This window comes from Anastrepha obliqua, chromosome 2, assembly GCF_027943255.1.
Source record: "Anastrepha obliqua isolate idAnaObli1 chromosome 2, idAnaObli1_1.0, whole genome shotgun sequence".
Taxonomy (NCBI): Eukaryota; Metazoa; Arthropoda; class Insecta; order Diptera; family Tephritidae; genus Anastrepha; species Anastrepha obliqua.
The window spans coordinates 112870386-112887551 of NC_072893.1; the positions used below are offsets into that span (position 1 = coordinate 112870386).

General features: G+C 37.2%; 1 protein-coding gene across 1 annotated transcript; it reads left to right on the forward strand.

Annotated features, from left to right (window-relative positions):
* Positions 1 to 4483: 4483 nt before the first annotated feature.
* On the forward strand, positions 4484 to 15779 carry LOC129236824 (vacuolar protein sorting-associated protein 37A). The gene is made up of 5 exons (XM_054871071.1): positions 4484 to 5052; positions 5136 to 5328; positions 13854 to 14238; positions 14307 to 14458; positions 14532 to 15779. The coding sequence occupies exons 1-5, from the start codon at positions 4952 to 4954 to the stop codon at positions 14724 to 14726; spliced, it is 1026 nt and encodes a 341-aa protein (XP_054727046.1). The 5' UTR covers positions 4484 to 4951; the 3' UTR covers positions 14727 to 15779.
* The last annotated feature ends 1387 nt before the right edge of the window (positions 15780 to 17166 follow it).

Consider the following 17166-nt stretch of genomic DNA (forward strand, 5'->3'; position numbering starts at 1 on the left):
TAATTTATACGTACCAACAAAATAAACATATATGGGGTGATTCAATGTGGGAGGAAATTAACGAAAACGATAAGCGTAACGCTGCTACGAAAGTGTTCACTTACTAAAAGAGACTACTCTTATGTTGTATATATTGAAAAAACAAAAAAAAAAACGAACATCGTAATTTAATACTGAGACCCTGACGCAACTAAATTTATGTCCTTCATATCATCGTTGTAACGTTATAAAATATCCGCCAAATTTTGGGTTATGTTAAGATACATGAACGAGGTACTAATTCGCTTTTTTATGATTTTACGTATTCGCTAAATTGTCAAAATTTGTTGTCTAGGGAATTTGAGCAACAACAAAATAAACGCCAATGTTGTTTTTGCTCTATTGCTTGTACCTTACCGATGTGACTTGGGTAATTTTATTGGTTTGATTGTTCATGCCCGCAAAAAGATCCAGGATGTTCCACTAAATGTAAAACCGACTTGACGGTCGCTTTGTTGTCATAACAAAATAAAATATTCGTATAAATTACTGTCTAAATACTGACGACGTAGAAGGATAAAACCAAGTTTGTCAATAATACCTGTTGTTTTAATGTTATTATTATTAATTTTTTTATTATATTTATATGAAGGAAAAAATGTATGGTAATATTTACTATATACCTTATAAGATATGTTGTCTTTACTTAATATAATATTATAAAGAGGAAAACTTTGTTTGTTTGTAATGAATAGGCTCAAAAACTACTGGACCAATTTAAAAAATTCTTTCACTATTCGAAAGCTACATCATCCACGAGTAACATGGATTATATTTTATTTTGGAAATAGGGCTCGAGATATAGGTCAAAACGTGGACCCGGGTAACCTTCGGATGTGTATGTACAATATGGGTATCAAATGGAAGCTGTTGGTGAATGCTTTAATACGGGGTAATTTGTTATGTTATGTTATGTTATGTTATGTTATGTTATGTTATTTTATGTTATGTTAAAGTATATTATGTTATGTTAATGTTAACTCATTCTCTATACCCATACAAAATATCTATCAAACAAATAAAATTAAAATTTTCTTTTGAAAAATGCAACCATTCAATCAGTATTTTCTTATGACGTTATCACGTTAAACTATCGTCAGTAAACCGACTTTACAGACAACCTCTTTTTTATTATTTTTGTGTTTCGTTTCCGGTCATTAATGATTGGAAGTCACGTACAAATGCATCCATTGCCGACTAAAGTTAAACACCACTAATTAAATGCCAGCAGCTGAGTTCAAGGCCATACTGGAAAATATAATGCTACCCTATACTGAGAAAAACTTAGTTGGGTCTCTCTTCAAGCACATCATTTCTCTAATATAGTTCAAAAAAAGTTTGGTTATTACATTGTTAATATGTTGAGGTGGCCAAGTCAATCGACTAATTTAAGTTCGCAAGAAATTCTGTGATAAAATTAAAAAAAAAAAGTGATATATCAATCTTTCACCAATAGAGGGCAATTAAGGGAATATATTCAAAAGATGTGGGATGAGACTCTCGCCTAAAAGACATGCCAGAGTTTAAATAAAAGTATACGCAGAGAATAGCAAAGGTAGTTCAAAATGATGCAGGATACTCATTCAAATAATACAAAACGTATAACATAACTCAAATGTATCAAATGTGTCCATTTTTAGGCAACCTAGTTGGGGGCTGTGGAAATAGTTTTTGATCTCAGTATTTTTATTTTATTATCTATACTATAAAGGTGAATGTCTGTACGTTGTCCGCGCATCATTACGAAACGACAACACCAAATGACGTAACAATTTTTATACATTCATATTTTCACCCAATGAAGGTTATAGGCATGTTTTTATGATGGAACTCCCTTCCCACAGCCCCGAGGCCGCGCCACCCCTCTCATGCGTCACTAATAATCGAATATTTGCTTAAATTTAATCTAAAAAATCTTAGTTTTTCCTATTTCCCACTATTTATAGCACACTCTAGACTTCATAATCCGCATAAGCTGTTCAACTATGACCCAATTGCAAAGTTCAAAAACGGTTTGAGATAGAAAACTAATAAAAATAATTTTGCTTGGTATTTTTCTGATTGGTTGTTTTGATTTTATTCAACGAGACATAGCAACGGATGCCGGGTATTGTAATATTATGCTTATTAATAAAAAATTATTTTCTATGAAATTATTGTTTGTAATTCTTTTATATACATACATATCCTTAATCCCTCAAAACTACTCCTACGCGAGCGAGGCCGAGGGTTAAAGCTAGTATAAATAAAAGTACGTTCACATATGCATTAATTACCAATAAATTCACAAAGTTAATCTACCCGTTCACATATGGCAGATTACCTGCAAAATTGACAATCAGCTGTCAATACTGTTGTGAAAGGTATTTCTTCATAGAAATTATTTTGGTGGAGTATTTCGGTGTTTTTGATTTGTTTGATTATTATTAACGATATGAAGAAAAGACAAGGAGAAGGAATAGCTAATTTAATTGTGCAATTGGCTGCTAATAATAAACAGTTGGAGGAAATCCGTAAACGACGTTGACTGAGGTTGCAACAAATTATGGCAGCAATACGCAGGGGAAATTCTATACTACATTTTATGATAAGTAATAAGGGGACAAAACGTTTATGGACACGCGCTCAATAATTAATAATATTTAACACAAATTTTATTAGAACTATATTTACAGACCTGTTTTCTTTGCCGGCGTCCCTTTATTTAGTTTTTATTTTAATGTTTCTCTTTAGATTCGTAATAATAATTATCGATAACACAGGGTTGTATATCAGAAAGTATGGTTATTATCTAGGATTATTTTATAATCTCAGATTTTGGTAGAGAAATTTTGTATGGGAAATCTCGCTTTTTAATTACGTATTGAGAGTTAAGCACGAAAAAGTAGATCATCTACTTATGTGTGAACGCATTATAATGAGGTTTATTTATTTGGTTTTTATATGTGTAGAGAATAATTTTGCGTTTGCTTTTTTATGAATTATTCAATATAGCCTTATTTTGCTATGTTTATTTTGTAGTACCACTGTGTAACTGTTATTTTGAGCAGGTATGTATTTCTTTATTAATTGCATTCCTGTTAAAGGGCGATTTATTATAATTTTTTGACGTGATAACGTCTTATAATTCGATTTAACAGGCTGCACGCACGAAAAAATTTGTCGTTACCTTGCTCATTAGTGTTACCTTGCTCATTGCCGTTACCTTGTTCATTTGTCGTTACCTTGCTCATTGCCGTTACCTTGAATGAACTGCAAGCGAAAGCGCGGAGCGAACGACAAAACAAAGCAAACGAACGGCAACGTTCGACATCTTGCTCTCTCCTACTTAAGTGAGCGTATATGTGTATGTATATGCGCATATGTACATATATAAATTCACGTATTTGTATTTGCATATGCCTTCTTATTGATTATTATTAATTTGATTTACTTGAAGAATTTAAAATAAAACCAAGCTTGTTAATAATACCTGTTGTTTTAATATTATTATTATTTTTTGACGTGATAACGTCTTATAATTCTATGTAGCCGGCTGCACGCACCAAAAAATGCGTCGTTATCTTGCTCATGCGTCGTTACCTTGCTTGAACAGCATGTTATGTTATGTTATGATATGTTATGTTATGTTATGTTATGTTATGTTATGTTATGTTATGTTATGTTATGTTATGTTATGTTATGTTATGTTATGGTATGTTATGTTATGTTATGTTATGTTATGTTATGTTATGTTATGTTATGTTATGTTATGTTATGTTATGTTATGTTATGTTATGTTATGTTATGTTATGTTATGTTATGTTATGTTATGTTATGTTATGTTATGTTATGTTATGTTATGTTATGTTATGTTATGTTATGTTATGTTATGTTATGTTATGTTATGTTATGTTATGTTATGTTATGTTATGTTATGTTATGTTATGTTATGTTATGTTATGTTATGTTATGTTATGTTATGTTATGTTATGTTATGTTATGTTATGTTATGTTATGTTATGTTATGTTATGTTATGTTATGTTATGTTATGTTATGTTATGTTATGTTATGTTATGTTATGTTATGTTATGTTATGTTATGTTAAAGTATATTATGTTATGTTAATGTTAACTCATTCTCTATATCCATACAAAATATCTATCAAACAAATAAAATTAAAATTTTCTTTTGAAAAATGCAACCATTCAATCAGTATTTTCTTATGACGTTATCACGTTAAACTATCGTCAGTAAACCGACTTTACAGACAACCTCTTTTTTATTCTGAATCAAGAATGAATGATTGTATAGGTAGCAGTATCTATATTTGTGGCTAGCTATATAACATTTCATTGAAGATCCTTATGTTTGAGCCAATTTCTCAATATCCGTTTACCAGCACTATGTATTTCCTATAAGACTTTCAATTTTTTTGTATATGGCTGGTGTGGTAACACTGCTTACTTTGCAATAATTTAGTCGTCATACGTTTTTTGTTTACTGTGGAAATTAAATTCCTTCTCCGGCAGTTCTCTTCTCATACATTTACCAATTTTCGATATTGTAAATCTTGGCACAAAAAACAAAAAAAAAAAAGAATGAATAAAATTTTAATACCAAATACGAAGTTGAAATTAAACTAGTGCATGCTATGTCGACGGAGAACAATTGCAATATACATACACACATATATGAACAGTAAATAAAAGTTAAATAAATTAGCAATAAAAGTGCAAAACCACAGCTTATTGCAATCTTTTTAAGTAGCCATACTGCCTTTCACGCAGAGAGTAGTTAGTTAACATAATGGAAACATAAACTTGATTTGCTATGTGAGTAATAGGAAGTGCTGAATTATTTCAGAGGAGAAGTTGGCAGATAAAATATAGAAAAGCAGGATAAGCAGATTAAATCAATTCGCCTTGTAAAATGCTCCCACGGCCGCAAGGAGCGCAACAGCAGCAAACGAAATGTTCCAATTTGGATTTTCGCAAACGCCAAATTGATACATTAAAAATATTCAACGATAAGTAAGTCGACGTTAGTTTACATATTTTTAATGTTTATTTAAGTTTGCAATTAACATTTTACATTCTATTTATATATACGACAGTGTTGTTGAAGTTGCGGAGCAGGAAGAATATTGCATACATTTCGAGTCTGGTGGGCGAACGTTGTTACTTGCGGTACAACTAGGTGCGAATTTTCCCAATGAACGACCTAAATTAGTTATATCACCAACTGTGCAGCATCATTGGGTGAATTCGGCGACTGGTGAAGTTGAAACGGCGCCTGGATTGCTCAATGTAAGTGTTGAAGTGTATGGAGTTACTTGAAGGACAAGTTATTTGTGGAGGTGACCTTTTAATTTCAAATTGAAACGTTGCGGTCAAGGATGATGTGCAACTATCCAACAGCTGTTGTTTGTTTCATATTAAAATTTACTGATAGTTGTTTGGCCTTCACATTAACGATTTTTCATAAGAAAAATTTGCCATTTTTTGTGAGCAGTCAAGGTTTCTTACGCGCACACTCATAAGACTATCAAGGATACGGCATATGAATATACACACAGTCCACATGCAAATGTACATATTTATGTGGATGTTCATTTGTATATATGTACATACATAGTACATGTGTGAGGTTTTACAATGCTCAGCATGCTGCTGGGCTGCAAGAGGCAATTGACGTACTTGTGTAGTTTTGGATCAGCAAGTGCAGATTTCCGGTTAGATGGCACAGTGAAACGCAAACTTGCCGGCATATTTTTTGCGGCGTAATAAAATTCACATGTACATGCACACATGCACAAAAACACATGGATTTCTAGTGGCTATGTGTTGCGTCGCAGTAGCTTGTTGTTGTTGTTGTTGTTGTTTTAACAGTAATAGAAGCCCCGTCAGTGTTGGGTATATCAGCGGTCGTCTTCGTCTGGTTCATCTAAAGGTAGGCTCAAGAAACATGCTGTTTCGACGGGTTGGGGCGAGAGGGAGAGGGGTTTTAGATGAGTAGGTTTTAGAGGGCATGTGAAAAGGTGGTTAGTGTCGTGCGGGGTATCTTCACATGCCGGATATATGTTTGGTATGTCAGGGTCAATTCTGGATAAGTAGGAGTTTAACCTGCTACAGTATCCAGAACGTAATTGTGCCAGTGTAACGCGTGTCTCACGGGGAAGCTGGAGCTCTTCATCTGCAGCTCAGCATCTGGAGCTGAAGCGTCGGAGTAGCCGAATGAGTTGGTGCGTGACTACCATTCGGAATTTAAAGAGAACCTAAGTTCAAAACTCGGTGCATGACCAAAAAGAACAAAAAGTTTTTTCTTATAGCGGTCGCCCCGCGGCAGGCAATGGCAAACCTCCGAGTGTATTTCCGTCATGAAAAAGATCCTCATTAAAAAATATCTGTTCGGGGGTGAGCTAGCATGAGAAGGTGAAGCATTTCAGGATAGCTGGTTATGCGCTGGGTTTGGGACCCGCCCCTTAAAAATCCCCACCAATGAAAAGAACTGTAAAGCTTCGGATGAGAACTACCTTTACTGATGACGACCCCTGCAAACGAAATAAGGAATATGATTTGAGGGCATGCATCTGGAATGTCCAATCCGTTAATGGGGAAGGTGCCTCTGCCCGGCTGGTTGATGTACTCGTGAGAGTAAAGGCTGACATCACTGCTATCCAAGAGATGCGATGCTACAGCTGTCATTGCAAAGGAGCGCAAAATCGGTGTCGGATTTCTTGTGGGAGAGAGACTTCGTCGCCAAGTACTGTCGTTCACTCCGGTGGACGAGCGTCTCGCAACAATCCGCATCAAAGCCAGATTTTTCAACATGTCGCTAATTTGCGCCCACGCCCCGATAGAAGAGAAGGACGATGAGACCAAAGATTCCTTTTGTGAGCGCTTGGAACGTTCCTATCAGCGCTGCCCCGCCACGACATAAAAATCGTGCTTGGCGACTTCAACGCCAGGGTGGGCAAGGAGAGAATTTTTGGTTCCACCGTCGGAAAATTCAGCCTGCACAGCGAAACATTCGGTAACGGAAAGAGGCTGATCGACTTCGCCGGGGCCCGAAACATGGTAGCCTACAGCACCAGATTCCAGCATAAAAAGATACACCAAGCTACTTGGCTGTCTCCTGATCGAAAAACGCGAAACCAGATCATCGATCATGTTGTAATAGATGGAATACACGCTTCTAGTGTATTAGATGTACGTACGATCCGAGAACCCAACATCGGTTCGGATCATTACCTTGTTGCAGCCAAACTGCGTACACGCCAGTGTGCAGCAAAAAATCTACGCAAAGAATGTTCAACACCGAGACGCTGCACTCACAACAGGCAGCCAGAAGATTCGCCACTCGACTCTCACTCCTGCTCTAAGAGAGCACTGCCCAACAAACCGGCATGTACGAGCAATGGAGCAACATTTCTCGTTCCCTACGTACCGCCGCCGAAGAAGAAATCGGATACCGGCGAGCCTGAAAAAACAGTTGGTACGACGAGGAATGTCATGCTGCCGCTGAAAAAAGGATGCCGCCTATAGAGCCAGGCTGCGATCGGGCGCAATGCGTGCCATGTCGGATCGCTACAGAGAGCTAAGAAAGGAAGAGAGACGTATTATCCGAAAGAAGAAACGAGAGGCCGAAATACGTGAGTGCTTGAGCTTGAGATGCTGGCCAACAGGAACAACGCCAGAAAATTCTACCAGAAAGTTCGGCGGCTTACAGAAGGTTTTAAGACCGGAGCGTTTTCCTGTAAGAACAAAGATGGCGAACTGGTGACTGACGTACAGAGCAATCTTAAATTATGGAGGGAACACTTCTCGAACCTGTTAAACAGTGACAGCTGCGCATGTTACAGAGAATGTGAAGATCCCGATACCCCAATCGTTGACGACGGAATTGTCGTTCCGCTACCCGATCTTGATGAGGTGAGAATAGCAATAACAATATTCAAACCTGGCGCCGAGGAGCTGGTAAGGTGCATGCATCACCTTCTATGCAAAATATGGTCGGATGAAAACATGCCTGCCGATTGGAATTTAAGTGTGCTCTGCCCAATCCATAAGTAGGGTGATCCTTCAATCTGTGCCAATTACCGCGGGATTAGTCTTATAAATATCGCCTAGAAGGTTCTAGCGAGCGTATTGCGTGAAAGGTTGAAGCCCACCGTCAACCAACTGATTGGACCTTATTAGTGTGGCTTTAGACCTGGAAAGTCTACCATCGACCAAATATTTACAATACGCCGCGATGTCTGAATTTGGTCTCATCACAAAACTAATACGGCTATGCAAGATGACATTGCTCAACACCAGCAGCGCCGTCAGAATTGGGAAGGACCTCTCCGAGCCGTTTGATGCCAAACGAGGTTTCAGACAGGTTGACTCGCTGTCGTGTGACTTTTTTAACCTGATGTTGGGGAGCATCGTACGAGCCGCAGAACTTAATCGCTCAGGCACAATATTTTATAAGAGCGTACAATTGTTAGCGTATGCCGATGATATCGATATCATCGATCTTAGCAACCGCGCTGTTAGTTCTGCCTTCTCCAAACTGGATAAAGAGGTAAAGCGAATTGGTTTGGTGGTGAACGAGGACAAAACGAAGTATCTCCTGTCTTCAAACAAACAGTCGGCGCACTCGCGTATCGGCATCCACGTCACTGTAGACAGTTATAATTTCGAGTTTGTAAAAGACTTCGTTTATTTAGGAACCAGCATTAACACCGATAACAATGTCAGCCTTGAAATCCAACGTAGAATCTCTCTTGCCAACAAGTGCTTCTTTGGACTAAGTAGGCAATTTAGTAGTAAAGTCCTCTCTCGACGAACAAAACTAACACTCTACAAGGCTCTCATGATGCCCGTCTCAACGTATGGCGGAGAAGGTTGGACGATGACAACTTCCGATGAAGCGACGCTTGGAGTGTTTGAGAGAAAGATTCTGCGTAAGATTTTTGGACCTTTGGCCGTTGACAACGGCGAATATCGCAGACGATGGAACGGGGAGCTGTATGAGCTTTACGACGCCATAGACATAGCGCAGCGAATAAAGATCCAGCGGCTACGTTGGCTGGGTCATGTCGTTCGAATAGATACAAACGCTATGGCTTTGAAAGTATTCGATGCGGTACCAGCTGGTGGTAGCAGAGGAAGATGAAGGCCTCCTCTGCGTTGGAAAGACAGGTGGTGAAGGACTTGGCTTCACTTGATGTGTCCAATGGGCCGGCGGGTTAGCACCAGAAAGAAACGACTGGCGCGCTTTGTTAAGCTCGGTCAAAGTCGCGTAAGCGGTTATCGCGCTAATTAGAAAGAAGAAGATATATATAGGGTTTTTCAGTAAGAGCGCTTCAACTTTTGAACTTTTTTGAATAAAACACAAACGGTTTGACTTTTTTAACTAATTTTTTTTTATTATCGAGTTTGAACATATACATTTAAGTATGAAATTCGATTTCTTTTGCATGACCACCGCGTGCACGTTTTACGAAGTCCAATCGTTGAACCCAATTTTCGACCACTCTTTTGCATAAATCGGCCGAAATTCCAGCAATTTCGCGTTCAATATTGGCTCTGAGCTCACAAATCGTCGCCGGCTTGTTACTGTAGACCAATGACTTCACATAACCCCAAAACGGGACGGCTTGTTAAATGGACCGTAAAATAGCCGTAATGCTCTTAAAGTAGCAGCAACAGAACGATTATTTTCATAAAAAATTTGCACGATTTGCAATTTGAAGTTTCCAAATGACAAGCGAAAAATAAAAAATATTGCGTCGTTCGCCCTCCCTATCGGAAAAAAGTTGAAGCGCACCTATTGAATAACCCTATATATGTTGCGTCGAAATGATGGATATTACGGCCCGGCGAAGTTTTCATATATGACATTTGAAGATATTTCGACTTCAATCACGTTGTTGTTGCTTTAACGACATAAAACACTCCCTTCAACTGACAAACAACATTTAACTGTACTTTCTTGGAGATATCACCTTAAGTTGGGTGAAGATAGGCTTCACGGTTAGGCGGAAGCTTCATCTATAAACGAATACGTGTTTCTGCATCGACTGCTTTTGTTGGGGTACAAGAGACTAGACAGGACCAATTACAAGGTGATACGCATGTGGAGGAAATTGACTGGGGATGTATCCGTAACTTAATATCTTGGAATGAACAAATTAGATTCATTGAAGAAAACGTTTGCTCGTACCAGTTGTGTGCAAACCAGTTAATGATAAAAACCGGCCATCGTTCAACAACCATATTAAAAATTGATTTACAAACCCAACAAAGCGTATCGCGAATGGCAGAGTTTCAGAACTTCGGAAACCTATAACACCTTTAAGGATTGCAGGCGAGATGTTAACAAATTAATTAGATTAAGTAAACTAAAATACTATGAACGAAGCAGACGTGGAAAAAAATTCGTGCGATCGGGATTGGGAACAAAAATCAATCTATATTCGAATTATGTGATGTTAATGTAAATCCACTAAATGAGAAACTTGTGTGTTTGCCCGATTCTGTAAAAAATATATGTTATGATAATTACAGCTCTAATCTTAAGGTTGTGATGTTCAGTTTCTGTTTTGAATGTGTGGATGATTGTGAAGTCGTACAGTCCACACTTAGTGTCAAGTCGAATGCGGCCGGTCTTGATGGTATAATGCTGGTTACCAAAGATCTTAAAATATCTTACCTATGCTCTGAATGCCATCTTGTTCACGTCAATCTTTCCCAACTCATGGAAGAGAGCCAAAATTATACCAATAAAGAAACCGATTGCAATATTGCCGTTCTTATCTAAAGTTCTTGAGAGTGTTATGCAGCGCCAGATAAACACGTTTCTCAATACCAACGCCTTGGTGAACACATTGCAGTCGGGGTTTAGATGTAGTAGAAGTTGCATCTCAGCACTCCTAAAAGTGTCGGACGATATAAGGCTCAACATTGACAAAAATCATGTGACTTCTCTTACTCTACTTGACCATTCCAAAGCATTTGTCTCCGTAGTACCTTGAAGCTTAAAGACTTATTTAGCTTTTCAACGTCGGCTTTAACTCTAATTGAAACATATCTTAGTGACCGATTACAAGCAGTATGTGGTGATAATACCATATCCAACTTCCTACCAGTAACCAGAGGTGTACCTCAAGGCTCTATCCTTGGCCCTCTTTTATTTGTGTGATTAAATATAGTGATGCCCATGTATATGCCGATGACGTTCAATTCCTAGACTGTTGCTATCTCAATCGTCAATAAATAAGTTCTACCTTAGTTCAACTCAGATCAGGACGATGCGGCAAGGTATATCCTGACACACAACACAGCACAGCTTTTCGAAAGTGATACCTACCCTAGCCATCTAACACCAGTAGCGCGCTAGACACAAAGAAAGGAGACAGTTCATCTTCTACAACTTGAAATTGAAATTTGATTAGGTCGAGCCAAGGAGCACCAAGAGATTTGGTAGTTCCTAAAACACTCAGCCTAAAATTCCCCTTGTATTTAGAGCTCTGGAAAGGGGGTAGATAGTCAAGAAGGAAAGGAGAAAAGTATCAGAGAATGGGATAGGAAAGAATAGATACAGAGACAGTAGTTAGTCCTGTGAGAATTTTCCAGATTCTTTGTCAAATCTGTAAATATCCTCCATTTTTAGAGAACGAATATTACTCATTCTTACGACATCGGAACCCAATACTTGTAGCCTTCCTCTAGCAAAGGCAGGACACTCTTAGAAAAAGTGCTCAGTGCTATCCGCCTCCGCCAAGCAAGACGGGCACATTGGGTCCTCATTGATTCCAATGGTGGTCATATGCTGACCCCATGGGTTGTGTCCTGTAATAATATCGACCATCAACCGAACGTCTTTCCTTCCAAGTTTTAGTAGAAAGTTTGACAGTTTTCTGTCGGATTTGTTACAAAACGCTTTGCAGTTCTGGACCTTCTACAACTTAATAACAACAAAATTTACCTCTTATTCATTCATCTATCCCTAACAATTTGGGTAATGTTGCTAGTTGCTAAGTGACAGTTCTTGGTTGGTGTTGTTGTAGCAGCAAAAACATTCCCCATACATGTACAGGTAGTGCTGCTGGAGTGATAGTCTTTCGCTGGATCTATAGTAAACCCTGGTCGTTCCGGTAACGTAGAACCGAGTGTCGGGGGAACGTGACAGTCCTTGGTCGGTGGCGTGGGACAGGCTGTTGTGTATACTACGTTTATACCTCACTAGCAAACCCGGCCCCCTTCGCTGGGCACACTAAAATAGAATAGATATGGTTTAGAACAGAAAATATATGGTTTTCATATTATTTATTTCTTTATTCTTTATTCAAGCGCTTTGGCATAAACAATATTTTTTGTTTTTCTATTTGTTTTTGATTGAAGAAGATTGTTTTTAAATTTCAAATCAACGCATATGAATAAACAATCGTCTTTTTTCCTGATCATCCATGAATTTTTCGTTTCAATTTATATGTTTTATTAAGCATTGGAGCTTTTTTAACCATTATCCATTTATATTTTTCAAAAAAAAAAAACGAAAAAAAATTTTTTTTCCACGAACACATAATTTCATTCGGATTTCACATTAAATTCTCAAATTTCGTAAGAAATTATTCACTGTTCCAAAATCCACTCCAAAAAAATTCACAAACAATTTTTACATGTTGCACTTACGTTTTTTCCTTATGGCATCCAAATCAGAAAGAAATATTGACACATTGTAACTCACACTGTCAATTTGACAGTTCAGTTCCGCCCCAAGCGTTAAAAAAGTAAGCGACATTATGGCTGGTTCAAAAGAACGCTGTACCCGTTGCCAGTGCTCCGAATTACAACCAAACTTTGCGAAACCCATTTTCAATACTTACTTAACAATGTGCGTAAGTTTGGTTTAATTCGGTGCAAAGACACGGCGGGTCCACGTTTTGGCATATACTTCGAGACCCTAGTCATCAATAGGTATGAAAATTACCCCGTATTAAAGCACTTATCAACAGTTTTCATTTGATATCCATATTGTACAAACACATTCTAGGGTCCACGTTTTGGTCTCTATCTCGAGACCCTAGTAACGGAGCGGATGGAAATACTCTGAACTAAAGCATTCACCAACAGCTTCCATTTGATACCCATATTGTACATACACATCCGAAGGTTACCCGGGTCCACGTTTTGACCTATATCTCGAGACCCTATCTACCAATAGGTATCCAAACTATACGGAAACCATCTTCAATACCTCCTTAACAATGTGTGTAAGTTTGGTTTAATTCGGTGCAAAGACACGGCGGGTCCACGTTTTGGCATATATTTCCAGACCCTAGTCATCAATAGGTATGAAAATTACCCCGTATTAAAGCACTTATCAACAGCTTTCATTTGATACCCATATTGTACATACACATCCGAAGGTTACCCGGGTCCACGTTTTGACCTATATCTCGAGACCCCAGTCACGGAGCGGCATGAAAAATACTCTGTACTAAAGCATTCACCAACAGCTTCCATTTGATATTGTACATACACATCCGAAGGTTACCCGGGTCCACGTTTTGACCTATATCTCGAGCCCTATTTCCAAAATAAAATATAATCCATGTTACTCGTGGATGATATAGCTTTCGAATGGTGAAAGAATTTTTAAAATCGGTCCAGTAGTTTTTGAGCCTATTCATTACAACCAAACAAACAAACAAAGTTTTCCTCTTTATAATATTAGTATAGATTAGCGATTACATAGTTCAATGTATTTTTTTTTTTAGAAAAAAACTAAATAATTTCGTCAATATTTATAGTCAATTACTTTCTGTCTTTTGCTACAGTACTCTCCCCATTCGGATCTGGGCCGCGTTGTGCAGGCTATTATACGTGAATATGAGCGTTTCCCGCCACCCATTGTCAATGCCGGTAGCCCAATCAATATACCATCCCGTTCGAGCAACACCAACACCAACGCTATGGGTACACCAACAACCGTGGCGGCAAAATCTTTGGATAGCAGCAAAGAGAATTCGCCATTAGATTCTGCTAAATCTTCTAAAATCAATGAAAGTAGTTTACCAAATCTCTCCACATTGTCGCTGGACGAGCTGAAGCAGCTGGACACTGATCCGCAGTTTTTCGATGATTTTATTGAAGAGATGTCTGTAGTACAACATTTAAATGAGGAGCTTGATTCGATGATCAGCCAGGTGGAGATTATATCACGTAAGTACGAGGAGAGCGACTGCAACTTTTATAGCTAAATAAACTAAAATTTTGTGCCATTTACGCAGGTGAGAATGAATCTAAAGAAACGAATTTGATTGAATTAAAACGCAAACTAAGCGACGATGTGACTGCGCTTAAAAATCTCGGTGAAAAATGCGATCAGCTGAACAAAAAGTACTTAAAAAAGTCAGAGGAGTATGCGCCGCAACACATACGCGTAAATACAGTTTTGTTTTTTAATTTTAATTCTGGAAAAACAATTCATAATCTTTCGCTGTTATTTCGTATAGGAACTGCTACAAATTGCCGCCTCAAATGCAGACTGTGATTGCGATCGTCACGTAGAGCATTTTCTCAATGGGAAAATCGATGTACAAACATTCTTAAATAATTACACACATTCGAAAAAAGTAAGTGCCGAACGTAAAGCCAAAGAAGAGCGTTTGGGCCATCAACTGAGCGCATTGGAACGTGCCGGTATATAAGCTATACGGCTAATGTAACACATACGGTATTATATTATTGTATATGTACTTTCTTGCACGTGATTTAGCTTTCCTAAGGTATGCAGTAGTTTTGAATCTGGCAAAAAAAAACCAAAAAAAAAAAAAAAAAATAGCAAAGCTAAAGGCTACCCAAACAAATTGCTACGTCACAGGTTTTGCAGCAAATTGATAGCCAACTTTCTTTAATTACCTATGCATTACAGTTTAGTCATTAAGCTTGTATTTTCGACCCAATGGCTAACGTATGAAGTCAGTTTTACTGTATTAGGTGTCTTGTGATGTTTATATTATTAGTAAATCTCCACAATAATTGGTGTCCATCTCGTATAAGAACAAGAAAAAAAAAGGAAAAAGGAAATTATTCAATCATAGTCAAGCATTAATATATTTTTAGTGAGAAATTTTTTTTCTTATAAAGAAAAAATGCAATATAAGTAAATATAGTTCTCTTAATTAAATTATTAATCTGCCCAAGTAAGTTACGTTGTTATGTCTATATAGTTAATAATATAGTAATACTATAAAATGCGCTAAATTAGAGTGAGAGTGCCTATAAGGACGAGAAACCGCTGTATCATCTGTTCGTCTAACCAAACTCGGCAATGTAATTTCAGCACAAAAAAGAAGAAAATTAATAAAAAAAAAAACCAAACAAATTGATTTTAATCTGTGGCAGTTGGTTTTTAGTGTGGTGAAAATACCTTCTCGAGTTTTGTTGGAAAAATTTAGTATATTGCAGCTTCTCGTTTTGAGGCGTGCTCTGCTATAGCTCTTCAAATGCATAAATAAAACTGAATAAATACGAGTACATACATACGTGATGAGTGCATTTAATTATTTAATTATTTTATTTTGTGCAATTACTATTCATTGCTTAGTAATGTGAATGCATTGTAATAAAACTGCAAAGTCAACCAGAACTTATTGTGATGTCATTTAACACCATAGAAATAAGCAGATATTACTGGCAAAATTTGTATATTTGATTCATTGCAAATAAATTGAATTCCAATAAAATATTATATTAAACGACTTATTGGTTTTTCTACCAATTTTGTTGTTGTTGTAGCAGCATAAACATTCGCCAAGCATGTACGGTAGGCCGGGTCGATTTGTGGGGAGGCAAAAAATCGCCCATTGCTCTGTGAAAATCATATTCTTGGGATCAAAATAAGAAACTTTGCCGAAGGAACCATACCTCTAAAACGAATTCTGATGCCCCCCAATTTGGGTCGAACTTTTTAGTTTCTATAACTCACTTAAATTAATTTTTTTCATTTACATATGTTCTGACTAAATAAATTTCTTAAGAGAAAAAATAGATGTTATTATAAATAAATAAAAGTAAAGAAAAAACATAGCCATTTAGCTGATTTTTTCATTTAAACGCCAAAAATGGTGATATTTTGAAATTGGGGGACATCAGAATTCGTTTTAGAGTTATGGTTCCTTCGGCAAAGTTTCTTATTTTGATCCCTAAAATACGATTTTCACAGAGCAATGAGCGATTTTTAAATCGACTCGCCCTAATGTACGGGGAATGCTGCTGGAGTGACTGGAGTCCTTGGGTGGATATAAATCCGGGTCGTTCCGGTAGCGAGAACCGACTGTAGTGGGAACGTTTGGTTTATAGGAATGTTATTGTTGTAGCAGCAATACTAAATCCTGTCAGTGCAATGAAAATCACCGGTCGTCTTCGTCTAGCTCATCTCACCGTAGACCCAGAAAACTTGTTTCGAGAGGTTGGGTCCATATAATTAAGAATACAGACTGAAAATTTAATATCGTTCCGGTGAATATTTTCGAAGTTACACGCAAAGGCGTTTTAGTGCTTTTCAAACTTTAAACGGTTTTTTCTCAAAATGGTGTTTTCAAAGTCGGTGACCAACATTACTCGAAAACGGCTAAACCGATTAGTCTCAAATTTTAACAAGAGCTTCTTAAATATATTTTTTAGTAATCAATTGAAGATTTTTTCTCACTGATAAATATATTGTGTTTATAAACAATTTAAGGACGGAATTTTGGTCAAAAATCGATTTTTTTTTTGAGAAACCGCCATTTTGTCAAACCATTTATTTTGCTTATTCCTTCGATTAATTACTAGATTTAACATTACTTTAACGAAATCTGTTTGGTTTTTCAATTTTAGAGGATCCAGTTCAGAGATATAGTGGTCACCGCAAAACGTCGTTTTTGAGAGAAGTTCCCGGAGATCAGCTGTAGCTCCTTTCCAAATAAAGATAACAAAATATGTGTACAAATTTTTAGATCAATAAATTTAAAAGTTTTCTCAGAAAAATTCATAGAAAATTCGCTTTTTTCGGCCTTCTAACTGTATATAACCTCTTAAGGGGGGATCCTGGTTTATGAGGTCTAAAAATTGCATCTCTTTGCGATTTTTTTTTAAGGAAAAAAT

Bases quoted from the DNA above. Each gene is read 5' to 3' on its own strand.
- LOC129236824 (XM_054871071.1), top strand. From the start codon at position 4,952: ATGCTCCCACGGCCGCAAGGAGCGCAACAGCAGCAAACGAAATGTTCC. The intron at 5,053-5,135 runs GTAAGTCGACGT...TATATACGACAG, and splicing joins TTAAAAATATTCAACGATAA to TGTTGTTGAAGTTGCGGAGC. The intron at 5,329-13,853 runs GTAAGTGTTGAA...CTTTTGCTACAG, and splicing joins CGGCGCCTGGATTGCTCAAT to TACTCTCCCCATTCGGATCT.